Source organism: Acomys russatus, chromosome 15 (genome assembly GCF_903995435.1).
Source record: "Acomys russatus chromosome 15, mAcoRus1.1, whole genome shotgun sequence".
Classification (NCBI taxonomy): domain Eukaryota; kingdom Metazoa; phylum Chordata; class Mammalia; order Rodentia; family Muridae; genus Acomys; species Acomys russatus.
Genome location: NC_067151.1, coordinates 43651089 through 43667152, shown reverse-complemented (window position 1 = coordinate 43667152; position 16064 = coordinate 43651089). Strand labels below are relative to the sequence as shown.

The 16064-nt window shown below is 48.3% G+C and overlaps 1 protein-coding gene across 4 annotated transcripts in view; it reads right to left on the bottom strand.

Annotated features, from left to right (window-relative positions):
* The window catches only part of Schip1 (schwannomin interacting protein 1), a 769225-nt gene that overhangs the window by 123033 nt on the left and 630128 nt on the right, over positions 1–16064 (bottom strand). For 2 of the 4 annotated variants that reach the window (XM_051157281.1, XM_051157282.1), the window contains one exon: positions 10829–11506. In XM_051157281.1, the coding sequence (XP_051013238.1) occupies positions 10829–11506 (678 nt within the window). Of the gene's footprint in view, positions 1–10828; positions 11507–11711; positions 11875–12015; positions 12055–16064 lie in introns of those variants that run through there. The other 2 variants (XM_051157283.1, XM_051157284.1) reach the window with 2 other exon arrangements.

The following is a 16064-nucleotide window of genomic DNA, read 5'->3' as shown; positions in this document are numbered from 1 at the left end:
CTAGATCAGTGTTTCTCCACCTGTGGGTCTCGACCCCTTTTGGGGTCATATTAGATAGTTACATTACAATTCGTAACAGTAGCAACATTACAGTTACAAAGTAGCAACAAAAATACTTTTATGGTTGGGTTTCACCACACCATGAGGAACTGTATTAAATAAAGGGTCCCAGTGTTAGGGAGGTTACTATTCAGGATGGAACAAATGGATTCACAGAGATTGCATTCTCGGCGTAGGCATGGCTTTAGCCACTAGAGTGGAATGGGGTGCCTGGGGGGGGGGGGCAGTCAGGCCTGGACTAAAGCAGTGGTGATCAGAGTCCATTTCTACCTTTGAATGGGGGAAGGTTTGCTGAGGTGACCTCCCAGGTGCTCCCTTTAAAATCTTCTATCTTTGCTATTGAGAATTGGCCCTTGACCTGTCCCAGAAGCTGAGTCCCTGACAGCCTCGCAGTAACTAACAGTCTCGAATGTCACCTGTCCTAGGGGGCTCCAGAGTCACAGAGCAGCAGAGGCGCCTCAGCTGTGGAGCTGTCTCTTGTTAAGTTACCTAGGACTGGATTTCAAAAATTCAGAAAGCAAAACTACACAAGTCTTTAGGGGACAAGGCCCAGGAGCGCAAACTTCTATTTTAATATGCAAGTGCAATATCACATAATTTGAGTGAGGCGTTAAGGAATAATGATGAAATTATAGTTATTGGCACTAATAAAGTTCATGATTCTCTCAGCTTTGAGAAAATTAACGAACTGAGGCAAAAATATGGTACAAAATATACTAACTAACTAGTCTGGGAGCAACAGAGGTCTACTCTTCAAGGAAGGCCGCGAACCCTGCCCTGTGTATTTAAAGGGGAAGGGAAGGGCAATAGAACACTTATATTGATAACACCTATATTGTTATCTATAGGAAGATAATAACCAACCACAACCATAGATACTAGACTACCACTGTTGTCATTGAAAGCCTGGAACCACAGGCAGCGCCCGACAAGTCTAATTTGATTTTTGTCAGTCACAAAGTTTTAGCCAGGTTCCTTGATCTTACAGGAGCCTAAGATGGTCTCCAAGTTTAGCCTTTAATTCTGATCCTGTTTCTCCTTTTTGCATCTCTTAAAGTGGGGCTCTTCAATTTGTCCAGTTTGGGGTGTCTGTCATGAAGTTAACTATGAAAATGAAATCCTGAAGGCCCTTTATGACTCAGGTAGTAATTAATGGTATCTATGTGGAATAAAAGTTCAGAGAAAGAGGGGGCTGCCCAGAGCTCAGCTGACCAGGCAGGCTCAGGCCAACTTTCAAATAGGCCTGGTGGAGGCTGATGTGAACTTGTGGATCTGCTACTGAGCGGGCACACGCTTCCCATGAGGGCCTCCTAAGGAATCCCAGGCAGGGATCTGTGGATAGAGCACTACAGAGGGCACAGCCAGGCAGGGAAGGTGCCAGATGCCAGCAGTGAGAGAGCTCAATCAGCTGGTGATGACAGTAAACATCAGTATCAGGGTTTCAGATAAACATTTCCCTTCAAGAAAACTGCTACACACAAACCTGTTAGGAGGCAGAGGTGTCTTTTAGTTCCATTTCAACAGTTCAAAGGGCCCTCTGAAACACACACACACACACACACACACACACACACACACACACACACACAGAGAGAGAGAGAGAGAGAGAGAGAGAGAGAGAGAGATCCAGAGTTAATGATATATTTTCAAATTTTTTTACTATTGTGAACTGTGGTTAATACAGAAACTCACAACTGGTCAAAGTGCAGAGTTAAGTATCAGTGGCGTGCTCAGCTAGAAGTGGAGGGGGTATCATACCCTTCCCTCTCCCGAGGCTCAGGCACCACAAAAAAAGAGAGGCCAGAGGGACTGTAAAAGCTAGAGGTTGGGAAGGGCTGGAGCTAACTGGTGTCTTCTGGGCGTGACAAGAGTGCTGCGTGCATGGACTCAGGGCAGCTGTGGTTGCCTCCGAGGGGCATGCGCGGTACAAACGTGAAGCCAGTCAGCACTCTAGAATGGAGGGGAAAGGAACTGACAAGCCCCATCCCTACCTGAGAACTGTGGGCAGATAATGGCTTCTGAGGAAGGGGTGTCAGTTTTCTCTAAGGGTGAGACTGCTGGTTGGTGGACCATGTTGCCCCAGATGACCCCACACCCAGGAGTGTATGGGGTAGCACAAATTAGACTCAGTGGGTTATAATAAATAAATAGATATAGATAACTAGATAGAAAGAGGTCTCTGTGAATATGATCAAAGTACGTGTATGAAAATTTCAAGGAATAAAAATATTATATTAAAAAAGTTTCTCACTTTGGGTACTCCTTAAGTCTTTCTTTTTTTCACTGTTAGGCACTGAATCTAGGGCCTCACGCACGATTAGACAAGGACCCTACAACTAACATTAGATACTGAACTCAGGGCCTTTAGCAGGGCCACATAACTAAGCTGTAGCTTCAGTTCTGGCAAGCCAATGTGTTTAGAACCTAAGTTAAAAAACAATTCTTTTTCAAGCTGGGCATGGCACCACACACCTTTGATGCCAGAACTCTAGAGGCAGAGGCAGAAGGATCTTCAGTTTGAGGTCAGCTTGGTCCATATAGTGAGTGAGTTCCAGGACAACCAGGGTTATATTAGCAGAATATATATATATTTTGTTGTTGTTGTTGCTATTATGTGTGGGTACATGTGCATATGGTGTGCATGGTACATGTTGTTTGTACAGTGTGGGTCCATGTTTTCTGTCCTTCAGAGAGAAGGAATTCACGTCATCAGGCTTGGTGGCAAGCACCCTTTCCACCGAGCCACCTGTCTCTGAAATCCTGGTTCATGCTGATTCAGAAGCTGGCCTCTGTGTGCTTAAGAAGCAGCAGACATTAGCAAAGTAGGCAAAGAAAATTTGACAATGGTTCTGAATATCTCAGGGCAAATTGTTGAACCATAGAATAAATACGTTTAGTCCTCGGGATTTCTTTTCTTTTCTTTTCCCATAACAGGGTTTCTCTGTGAAGCCTTGGCTGTCCTGGACTCGCTTTATAGGCCAGGCCAGCCTCAAACTCACAGCAATCGACCTGCCTCTGCCTCCTGAATGGTGGGATTAAAGGTGTGCACCACTGCGCCTGGCACCCTTATGATTTCTAATCACAGAAAAACAAACAAACAAGCCGGGATTTTCCCATTGTTACAGAGTGTGTTCTCTGATAGAAATGCTACTTGTGTCCACCCAGTAAGTGTCCACTGTTAGATTCCAGGCGGCATAATCCACTGACTTTACATCTAAACCTACCTGTATTTTGTAGGACTAGTAAGAGATTTTTAGTTCTGTCTATAAAATAGGAATTTATGCAATTTAACCACAGCCCAAATAACTAAGAAAAAAACTGCTCAGCCATTTAGTTACTTCTATAGTATTGTGCAGAATAACTGGGCTGTAATTCTTACAGAACAATACATTGAGTATAACTGGTAATTAGCACTATTCTAGGGAGAAACGTAAGTAATTCAAAGTTTGCTCCTAGCTAATAGTATAAACAAATAAGAAGACGAACTATTTCTAAGTGCTTTAGAAACGACCTCATTGGGAAAGTTTACTTTCAATTAATGTGTCAATTAAAGTAATTCTTAAGCTCTCATTAAATGAGGAAACTATACCTGCCAAGGCCACTAAAATATAATAAAACTGCACTTTAAAAGGTGGGGTCTATAACTAGAACCTTTATCTAATTAAAACAAAACAAAACACAGAAAACAAACAAGCAAAAAAGCCCACAACACCTCTCTTCTTTGGAACAATGGTAGAATGAGTTTGGTTATATGTGATGGATGATGTCTTTGGTAGCAGCTTTCCCAGTAGCCTGTATAGAGATGCAAGAATCCAATGGGACCGACTAGCGACTAGGAGGGGGAACAGAAGTGGGAGTCAGTGGTGTAAGGGTCACAACAATGGGGCAGTGGTGCTGAGGAGATGGCTCTGTAGATAAAAGCATTTGCCACCAAGCCTGATGACCTGAGTTTGACCTCTGGAACACATATGATGGTACATATACAGCCAGACATGTGCGTGTGTCCACACAGACATGACTCACACACACACACACACACACACACACACACACACACACACACAGTGGCAGGGAGAGAGAATAAATAAAGAAATAAAGAAAATGTAAGAGAGAAATTTAAAGGACCATCTAAAATGATACTTTCTTGAAAGCGGAAGGCAGCATCCCAGGAAGTTGAGCACAATCCTACCATACGATCCAGTCCTACGCTCACATATGTATATATAGAAAAAGGAATGAACGCTCACATGAAGATTCGTGTATAACTGGCACAGAGATTTTACATATAATAGCTAAAAACTAGAACTAATCCAAGTGCCCGTTACCAGACGACTAAGGAATGTGCATTTCCGAAAATGTAAGTCAAATTATAGTCCAGAAGTCAGGTCAGAGGTGACTGGGAAGAAGACAACAGAAATGCAAATGGTTCTTGGGGGGCTGAGAGATCTAATACCTTGATTTTGATGATGTTTTCACACCTATGTCAAGTCAAGGAAGTATTATAGAAAGCATCAAATTGGGGCTAGAGAGATGGCTCAGTGGTTAAGAGCACTGTCTGCTTTTCCATAGGACCCGGGTTCAATTCCCAGCACCCACATGTCAGCTCACAACTGTCTGTAACTCCAGTTTATCTAATACCCTCACACCTCAATGCACATAAAATTAAATAAAGAAAATAAAGGTCTGGTCCATTCTGATCTTTTTAAAAAAAAAATCAAATTGACGTTATAAACTATGCAACTGATTTTATACATCAGCTAGACAGCCACTAACATGGGGCAAGGATTCTGCGCACACGCGCATGCGTGCGTGAGTGCGTGTGCGTGCGTGCGTGCGTGTGTTGTATGAGTAAGAACACCTGTGGTGGCACAGACGAAGCCGTCAAAGGGTAGCTAACCTCAGCTGTGGGTCTTCACGTCCTACCTTGCTTGAAACAGGCTCTCCCTTGAGCTCACTACCTGCTGATTCACATGCTTCCAGCAATTCTTCTGTCTCCACCCCTATCTCACTGTGGGAGGGCTGGGAAGCCCTGTGTGGAGCACTGTATCTGGCTTCACCCAGTGAGCAGAATCCCCCAGCCTACCAGATCCTGCTTTTAGAGAATACGTGAGAAGGAAACAGAGCCAAGTCTTCAGAGACAGATGAGAGATCACACATACCAGAGGGGGGGGGGGGTCCTTCATGATAAACCAGGAAGAAAGCAAGTGAACCGTCTTCCATTTGGGAAGGAAGACATTGGGGCAGTGAGCCAGTCCACAATCCCACGAAAGTGAAGGGTCCAGGGAGCACCCTCCCCCCAAACAAGAAAAGTGAGTGGGGCACCAACTGAAGCTGGAGATAGATTCGGGGGAGACCTTCATGGCCACTGCATGGAGAAGGCTGCCATGAGAAGGAAGAGAGAGATGTTTCTGTTTCCCTCAGGACTGTCTGCACCAGTTCTCCAGAATAAAAACAGGCAGGGAGGTAAAAATTAAAGATGAACATGGACTTCTGGGATCAAGGCTCTCATCTGACAAGTCCACCAACATCCAGGACTATCGTTAGCCTGTATCTGGCCCTTAAGTTCATCAAGGGATGATGAAGGCAGGCCCAGGCAAGAGAACACATAGGCAGGCCCAGTCCTGTCAAGGACAGCCCACTCAGGGTAGCTGAGTTCCTCACATGTGATAAGCCTGAAGTGAGCCACTGGAAACAGGGCTACAGAATAGTTTAAACTTGCTGTTGGGGTTAGACCACCGGAGGCGACGGAGGACTGTGAAGGCAATAGAGTTTGGTCACCAGCAAGCTTCCATCAGTGTGGACTCGAGGCTTTCCCAGTTAGGACCCCAGAAGCTCTCTAGCAGCGTAGCTCACACCCCGCCATCAGCTGGCTTCAAGGGAGTGTGCATTCCCTGAACTCCACATGCAAAGGTCAGCTTGGGGTTTTAAGTTCCACGTGCACGCGGTATGTTTTAAACTCGGCCCTGACTCTTCCCAGGACCAGGGAAGCCTAAACGTCAAGCTGCTTCTGAGACCTCAGGCTTTCTTGGGGCTGAAGCTGAGAAGCAGGAGAATCATGGGAGTGGGAGAGGGGAACCCTGCCCCGCAGTACTATGTAGCTCTGCAGGAACCCAACACTGTCAGAAACCAACCCAAGCTTGCCTGGGAAGAGAGATGCTGAAGTTGTAGGATTGGCCAATTCTTAGTTTGCATCTGTTTTTATTGCCGAGGAAGGTACAGGAGAGGGCTTGTCAATAAGAAGTCATTTCACAGCCGGGCGTGGTGGCGCACGCCTTTAATCCCAGCACTCCGGGACGCAGAGGCAGCTGGATCGCTGTGTGTGAGTTCGAGGCCAGCCTGGTCTACAAAGCAAGTCCAGGATAGCCAAGGCTACACAGAGAGACCCTGTCTCAGGGGGAAAAAAAGTCATTTCACAGCCAGGTGTGGTGTCACGCATCTTTAATTCCAGTGCTTAGGAGGCAGAGGTAGGCTGATCTCTGTGAGTTTAAGGCCAGCCTAATTCTACAAAGTGAGGCTGGGCAGCTATGGCTCTATTACACAGAGAAACCCTGTCTGGAAAAAGAAACAGCAACAACAACAAGCTGTTTAAGCTGGGTGTGGTGTCACACACCTTTAATGTCAGCACTTGGGAGGCAGAGGCTGGTGGATCTCTGTGAGTTCGAGGCTTGCCTGGTTTACAAAGCAGGTCTAGGACAGCCAGGACTACACAGAGAAACCCTGCCTTGAAAAACAAAAAACAAACAAACAAAAAACAAACAAACAAAAAAAAACAAAGCAAAAGAAATTGTTTAATTTATTTGGGGTGGGAGGAGGGTACTGGGTACTCCATCCTTTTTTTTTTTTTTTTTTTGGTTTTTTCGAGACAGGGTTTCTCTGTGTAGCCTTGGCCATCCTGGACTCACTTTGTAGACCAGGCTGGCCTCGAACTCACAGCGATCCGCCTGCCTCTGCCTCCCGAGTGTTGGGATTAAAGGCGTGTGCCACCACGCCCAGCTCCATCCTTCTTATTTCAAAGTATTTTAAGTATGGAAAATGGGGGGTATTGTTCCTATGTGAGAAGAAGGAAAGATCAAAAAACCCCTTTTGAAGGTTTCTCATTGGGATCTCAGGCAATTCATGCAGCACCTCAGGGATTCTGTTCTCAGTTGTAGTGTCAGGGCTCTGGGTAAGGTCTGGGATGTGTGGGCACTATAAACAGTTCATCCCTCACTGGATAGATGAGAACTGCAGACATCCCAGGCTTGTCATGGCACAGCAGGTACACCATCCATACTCGGGAAGCCAGTACAGGAAGAACAGGTTCAAGGCCAGCTTCTGCTATCTAGAGAACCTCGCGTAGCCAGCCTGGGCTACAAAAGAGAACTCTAGACAACCCGGGCTCAGTCTCTACCACCTGCATACTGGCTGTGGTTGTTTGAATAAGATAACCCCCATAAGCCTTGGGCATTGAATAGTTTTGGTCTCCTGTTGGTGGCTGTTTGAAGAGGATTGGGAGGTGTGGTCTTGGTGAAGTAATGCTGTCACTGGCTGGGGAGGTGAAATTTCAAACGACTGTGTTGCCGTTTCAAGCTATCTCCCTCTGCCTCCTACTTGCAGTTCTAGATCTGGCATCGTGGACTCGAACTTTTTGGAACCATAAGCCCCAAATAAACCCTTCTACAAGCTTCCTTAGTCATGGTGTTGTATCACACAGCATGTAGAAAAGTAACTAATTAATGCAGTGGCCTACAATCATTCAAAACTCCTCCTGTTCAAGGGCATCCCACAGCCACAGTCTAACCTCTGCAGGCACCAGGCATGGTACACATATATACGTCGCAGGCAAAAACAGTCATACACATAAAATACAATAAACAAGCCTAAAATATTATTTTAAACAATTCCCAATCCAGGTCAAAACAGTGAGGTAAGATACCTGTACCTTCAGCTACAACCCCCCCCCCATTCCCCCTTCCCCACCAAACAGGGTTTTTCTGTTGCCTAAGCTGTCCTGGAACTCCATAGCATTAGGCTGGCCTCGAACTCACAGAGATGCACCTGCCCCTGCCTGATGAGTGCTGGGATGAAAGAAAGGCGTGCACCATTGTGCCCAGCTCACCTAGGTTTCTGTGAAAGGCAAAATAGTGGGGGGCTTATAAACGAGACCATGCTAACACTGAGAAAACAATAATAGAGGTGAGGTTGGGGTGATGGGCACTGTCACTCTGCTTTAGGGAAGGTGGTCAGGAGTCACCTCTCAGACCTGGTGAAAGCTGCACAGAGTCCGGAAGAGTCAGAGGAACCAAACTGATAAAGCAACTAACAGAGAGAGCAAGGACAAATCCTTGATGGGGCCATTGGATTTTGGGATGAAGAGAACCTATCCTCTCTTTTGCATTTTATACCCAACTGCTCATGGATGCACCCAGCCCTGTAAACATGTTGGTTTACTACATCTTAAAGAGCCCTACAACACCACTGGACTAGACTGTCTCCTTCAAGGTAGGCTGTCCGCACCAACTATTTGCTGTTCGCAGGTCCCTGACCATACAGTGGCTTAATGATAAATGGGATTCAAATGGTGTTTTAAAAACTTTTTAAAATAGGAACCCATGGTAACAAACTTTAGATTGTCACAGAGTGCATATATATCAAAACCAAAAGACATAGAAACCAAGCTATCTGTAAGTGTGTATGTATGTACTAAGATGCTTTTTTAAAAAGTATTAAGGTGATTTCAAAACACTATTCTAAGCAAACATGTAGTAATAACTTTATTCAAACACAAACCAAAACCAGACTGTGAGATGGCTCAGCATGTCAAAGCACCAGCAAATCTTATGACCAGTGTTTAATCCTCAGGGGCTGCAGGAAGAGAGAACAGACTCTTAAAGGTTTTTCTCCGACTTCTACATGTGAACCATGGCACATGCACTTCCTTTACCCCAACATATGTTTATGTATATGTATGTGTGTATGTATATATATGTATATTTATACATTATATCTGAATATATATATATATATATATATATATATATATATATGAACTTCTTTAAAAATAAAAACAAAGTGCAATGACTTCTAAAAAATATCAAGTGCATACATTTTTAGAAGAGCTGGGGGCCTGGGGATCTGGGAAATTAGGAGGAGGAAACTCCAAGTTGTTGAGGAAGGAAGGAATGCCTTAGGTTTTAAAAACCACCCAATGATGAAGCCATAATAAGCAGAGAGTGTGTGAGCGCTGGGGTGAGAAGGGCTCTGTCAGGTAACCCTTTAAATATCAGGGTCCCAGAAGGTGGACAGTCGGCCCCTATCTCACCTTACCAGACTCACAGCCCAGTTACAGCTCTGTAACTGCTTATCTTTAAGCATGGCTCAAATCCTGGGAATTTAATGGGGAAAGGGTGTTTCCTGTTTATTGCAAGGTACAAGAAATAGCAGTGGCTGTAATGGAAAGATTCCATGTCTGTTAGTGACATGGTGAACTTATAAACAGCTGGGATTAAAAACGAGTGTGTTAATTTAATAGGTAATCTCTCAAGGGACACTAACCAATGGGCTCTGTCAACCAAGGGCTCCAATGGACAGACGCTATGCCAATTTCTCTGTAAAACCCTGTTACCACCCTCACCCCTGAAGTCAGAAGTGCATGCACCCAATTTCCAGAAGCTCAGGAGACTCAGAGTAGCCCAAATTACACCTGCGAGGCAAGCATTTTCCTACGCTGCCACACAGCTGTCACACACAGAAAGCAGCTCATTTAAACTGTGCCCTTCAGCCCTATTTAGAGATATCGCTAATGATTTCAAATTACAACTGTTGCTTTATCTCAAACACTGATAAAAGGGAGAGCTATGTTCACGATTCTTTTAAAGTCATTTATCTGTTCTCCTCTTGGGCAAAATAAATAAATAAATAAATAAATAAATAAATAAATAAATAATAAAAATGTTGAGACAAGTACAAACCTGCCTGAGCTTATTATAGATGTAGCCTTCTTCTCTCCCTCCTCCCCCTCCACGCCGGCACTCCTCCCTCCCTGTCTGGCTTTTCCAGAATTGAGGCAGTAGCCTCCGGTAAGGAACTATAAGTGGTTCTTTTATCAAAACAAGAAGGGATTTGCCGACAGGGAGTGAGTCAGGCTACAGAGGCAGCAACCCCCTCCCTCATTCTGGCAGTCCAATTCACCGGCTTCCTCCGGGTCAGCAATCGCTCAGGTTTCGTGGAAGAAAAGTCAAAGAAGGGCTTTTAATCCATCCAGATCCAGAAGCCGGGATGGAACACACCCGGCTGCCAGATCTGAAGTGTGGGCAGGCGACTGCGTACAAGTGCGTAGACATAGCCTAGCTAAGGAAGATGTGAGCGGCAACGCAGCAAGACCCACCAGAATGGACAAAGCCACAACATTATAATGTGAAATAGCGCCCTTAGGCGCTGGCTTCGGTGAGGAAATCTCCCTAGATTTATTTTCAGGCAAGTGACTCACAACCTAGTCTCCACAAGTAATTCCATCAAAATGAGTCGCGGGTTCCTCTAGCTCGACTTTCCGCTCGCTGCCCTCTGGCTGCCCCTCCCTTCTCTCCGCCCATCCTGTAAACCCAGACAGCTCACAGACTGAGCAAGCAGACCCCAGGGGAAAAGGAGGCAGGCTCTCCGGCCCAGCCCCCACCCCCGGGAAAGGATGAATGGGGCCACCACCGGCGGGAGCGCGGAGAAGGGGCGTGTGGGCTGCGCGCGAGGTGTGTACACGGTGTGCGCGCGTGGGCACGCACCCTGGCCAACTTACAGAGGTGGAGTTGGTCCTCGCCTGGCCCTGGTTTCGCACCTCCTGCTCCCGGAACTGCAGCCCCGCCAGATGCTTCTCCAAAGCCTCCCAGTCCATCGGGGGCACCGGGGGTTCTTCCGGGACACATGTCCCGCCGTCCGGAGGCTGAAGGCAGAGCCCCCCAGATGCCCGGCCCCGGCCTCCCCGCCGGCTCCCAGGAGGCTGAGTCTTCTGGATTGCTCGCCGAGGAGCCCGGGAGGCGCTTGGCCGGCTGGCCACCACCACGTTGCCATTGTGCCTGAGGTCTTGGGGGTCATGCGGGTGGAGGTTGCCGTTAGGCATAGGGGATGGCATGGCGCTTCTGCCCCCGCCGCCGCTGTTGCCGGTCCTGGCACTCACGTCCCCCGGATCGCGAGCCGGACAGCGGTCATCCCGAAACCCTCTATAGTCCTCTTCTTCCTCCTCCCCGTCTTCCTCCGGAGCCCACTCATCAATCACCTTCTTCTGGTAGACCGGGAAGGGCTCTTCATAATCCTCCAGAGCAGACACCAAGTCCAGGCTGCCCCCCGGCGACGAAGAGGATTTGCACTCGGAGCAAGGGGTCACTTTGGTGGAGTTGGACTGTGAACTGGCGCGGCTGCTGCTGCTGCTGCTGCCGCCGGCGTCACTGCCTAGATCCATCCCATCCTCTCGGTAGTCCTGGCGGGAGGAGGTAGAAAGAGTGAGTGGCCGGGTCGAGCCCGCTGCTCCCGCCGCCCGCTGCCCGCCCCGACCTCCCCGCGCCTGGCGCCCGCCTGCCGTTAAGTGCGATCGCCCTTGGAGGCCTGGGGACAGGAGCCAGCAGCAGCTTGAGCTGTCGTCCCCACTCCTCCCCGCACAAGTTGACTTCCTCCGGGTAACTAACCTGCAAATTAGCAAAAGGGTGCGCAGCCACGGGCGCGCACTTTTCACCCTCATAGCCCAGGGGCGCGCGCGGACTTTGTGTTAACCATTTTGCGCCAGACGTGCCCTGGTACTCCGCCCCAAGGATTCTCCCCGACACTTTGCCACTGAATTCTGATTCCCTGGGGGCGGGACCCGAGAAGGAGGTGGAATCTGATTTCGCACCTCGCGGGGGCACTAGGACCACCCCCCAACCTGGCCCCGCCCCACCCCACCCCCTACCGGCAGCCGCTGGGAGCCCCGCGCCGGGCGAGCTTTAGCTTTACTTTCTAAGGAACCGCTGTTGTCCCAGATCGCATCCCGCCTGCGTGTCTCCTTAGCCCGGAGGCTAGGGACGGAGGCGCTGTTGGCCCACGCCCGCCCGGCAGGATGACACTCCTCAGTTCTTGCTTCCGCCAAAGGTGTGCAGGGCCGAGGCGCAGCGACTGCCGCTGAGGGCGCCGCCGCCTTGGGGGAAGGAGGACGCGCCCTCCCGGTGGCGGCGACAGAGCGGGTCCCGCCACGGAGCATGCCCAGAGGCTGCGGGGTGCGGCGCAGTCCGCTCGCCTAGCTTTCCCTGCCGGAGGCTAGAGCTAGAGGCCGGCAGGGAGAGCTTGGAAAGGCTGAAGGTGGGGGAAGTACCGACCCCGGGCTTGCAAGAGCATCCAGGGAAGGGTGTTGTGTCCTGAACGCACCTCAAGGCCTCCTCCGCCCGGTTCTTTACCCAGCCGAAGCCTACTGGAGGGCCGCGCGGGCCGGGTGCCTTCTAGTCACGCGGAAGTCCCCAAGTGACCCTGGGAAGGACCTCCTGTGACCCTCACCAGCAAATACACAAACTGTGTGGGAGCTCAAGTGACCAATGGTCAGGCCCCATCATTTCCTTTCCACCTTTCCCCTTGCCGCTTCCTCTCCCTTCACCGCCCAGCTCCCCGTCACCGCGCCCTGCTATCTACTTCCAAGTTCAGGCAGTGGGTGGAACCTGTTGCTTTTGCTCACGTTTCCTTCCCCTTCCCAGCCGCGCTGAGGATGACCTCAGCGAGGTGTGTGTGTGGCTAGGAGGGAGAGTGTGAACTGAGACTGTTATTTCAAGTGGAAGTCGGGAGAACTATGCTGAAGGGGGTGGGGAGGTGGGCGGAGCCAATCATCCCTTCCCACAGAAGATGGTAAAGGAGAGAGAAGTGTGGTGCTGAGTGGTGGTGCCCCTGGTTCATTGGATGGCTTTGCTTCCTTGATTTTTCTTTGACCCCTTCAGAAAATGGAATCAAAGAAGTCTATGGGGAGTTTTCCAGGACCATACACGGGCGACCTGAACTTGCCAGCTCTTCTCTTTAGGAAGAAGGTTGGATAACATGAAAATACTTGCTTGGATAATGTAGATGGGCTGCAGACGACCTTTTAAGAACTAAAACTTTCTTCTGAACAACCTTGCCCTGTAAGATATGAACTAGGAAATACCTTCTCTGCAGTGAGAATGGAAGAGTGCCTAATGGAACAGAGAAAACCCGGTTCCCGGGACTTCCAGATCTAGGCCTGTAGCTAATTTATTCCAGCCGTCTAGTCTGGACCCAAACCCCCATCCTTGCTTGGCACCCTCCGAATGGAAGAGCAGAAACATGCTTGGGATTCCTTGGCAAGGAGTGGCTGCCACCCTGGCCATCTAGGCTCTCAATAGGGACTTGGTGCAGCGACCCTTTGTCTCGGAGATTTCCTCTCCTTAAAGCCCCTGGCCAGGAAGTGTAAACAAATCTTTTAACTTGCCTGGAAGCAGCAATCCTGTGAATAACAGGAAAAGAGGCCTTCTGGTCTGGCCAGCTCTTCAGTGGAAAGTGCACTGGTTATGGCTTAAAATACGATTCACAGGAACATCTGTAAACAGCCTGCTTAGTGCCCCCCAATAGAGTTTGATGTGAGGTTGCAGTGGCGTGTTGGCTGCCACTGAGGGGTACAGAGGCGGCCCTGTGTTCTGTGATGCGGGCAGGAAGTGCTTTCCCCTGGAAAGATCACCATGTGATAGCAGCTACCCAGAGGACGAGCTCAGTGAGTAAAGACCTTTCTATGAAAGCCAGGATCTGGGTGAGGAGACAGACAGATCCCTGGTATTACCCCAAACTGCAAGGCCTGGGTTCAGAAAGAGAGAGAGACCCTGTCTCAAGAAAAATAAAAATAAAAAGTGAGGTAACTCAGGACGTCATCCTGATGTCAGCCTCTGGCCTCACATGTCCACGCAGGCGAGGGTACCTGCATGCACATGTGTACACACGTGCATACGACACACATACACAGAGCTACCTGCTCTGTGGCAGATGCAGGTGGACAAATGTTGAATGTTGATCGGCTGGGGTGACAGGAGCATTAAAGCGACAGGCCAGTTCTTAAGCACCAGGACGTTCTGAGCCACCCACGCACACAGCTAGTGCACTTACTACTCCTCATCTGCTCTGATGGCCTGTGACCAGGAAATGTAAAATAAGACTTAAATGAAACATTCGGCATGGCAAATGCACTGCCAAAAACGTACAGCGTTTGAAAGCCCGCTGTAAACATCTTGGAGTTATCTGCATGTATGTTCACACAGTTTTCTGACCACACAGTCTGCCTCAGATGGGAAATACCCAGTTTCCTTTTCCTCCACTCTCCATGGAAGGTGCTTGGCTGGCTATCATTCATTCTGTCTCCAAGCTTCCACCTCTTGCCAGGAACCCTCCCACTTTGGAACAGGAACACTGGCCAATTGCAAGGTAGCAGCAGTTAGCAGCTAGGTCCAGCAGGACGGAGAAATGACGTGCAAAGTGATTGAGGAGTCTTCTCTTCCTCTTCAGGGGAGCCTTTCTCTCAAGTTAGTTTGGCGTTGTCTTCCTTAGATCTATACCCTAAGACTTCTGTGAATCAGACATCAGAGATATGAGACAAGAGAGTCCTACTTCCAGAAGCTTCCCCGTGTCCGCCCAGTGTTGTCAGCTTTGTTTAGATTAAGAGTCCCTCTTGCAGTTAAGAGCACTGACTGCTCTTCCAGAGGGCATGAGTTCAATTCCCAGCAACCACAGGGTGGCTCACAACCATCTATGATGTGATCTGATGCCCTCTTCTGGCCTGCAGGTATACATGAAGGCAGAGCATTGTGTACATAATAATAAATAAATTTTTAAAAAAAAGTCCCTCTTGAACATACACTGCCCTCACCTCGAGTATTGCTCTCTGAAGTAGCCTCCTAGCTCACCTTGACTGTGGACTGCAGCCTGGAGTAGCAGAGTAGAGTTATTAGGAATGCAGATCTCTCCAAAGCTCCTCACAGGGTGCTTCTAAAAGATCAGCTTCCTATGACTGCCTCCAACTTCCTTCAACAGCTTTTTTTTCTCTTTCTTTCTTTCTTTCTTTCTTTCTTTCTTTCTTTCTTTCTTTCTTTCTTTTTTCTTTCAACTCATCCTAAGTCTCAGCCAACAGGTCACTTCCTCTTGGAAGATTTAGCTGATTCTTCCTGCTCACCTGAATCAGAGGACATTTGCCTGAGCCTGTGGCATTCACTGCAGTGTGATGCACACTACCAATGTTGCTGTTTCTTCACTTACTCACCCTGGACTCCATGACCAGTAGGGCTGCGAAAGGAATAAAAGCTCGGCAGACATTTGTTGTTGGAGTTATTACAAATACTTTCTTTCATCCGATCCTCAAATTTTCTGTGCGGAAACTATTTTCCTACTCCTTTGCATGGGAAGAGGTCAAGGGCTGGCATATTAAGTCATTTTCCCAATACCACAACTGGTAAGGTAGCTGACGAGGCCAGCATTTGACACTGCGTAGTCTGGGTTTAGAATTTTTATTTTTATTCCTTCTTCTACAAGCTCAATAGCTCTTGGTCCCATGTAGATTAATTTACTAGGAGAAAAAAAAAAATGTCAGAAAGGGTTTCCTTGCAGCATCCTCAAACTAGCTCTTTGTCTCCTACTAGGAAAGGCCCAGTAGACAGTGTTTGTGCCTATGTCTAAGCAGGCTCAGTGCTTAGCAACTACATTCAGCAATATTCAACAAATTAGGAGAGTAAGTTAGAAAAGGAAGAGTATAGGGCCTGGAGAGATGGTTCGGTGGTTGAGAGTATTTGCTGCTCCTGCAGAGGCCTTGGGCTCCGTTTCCAGCATCCACATGGTTTCTCACATCTCTTACACTCCAGACACCTACCTTTGACCTCCAGAAGCATAGCATGCTCAAGCAACACACACACACATGTGCAGGGAAAACACTCATATGAATAAACAAAAATATTGACGGGCAGTGGTGGCGCACACCTGTACTCCCAGGAGGCAGAGGCAGGCAGATCTGGGTTCAAGGCCAGCCTGGTCTA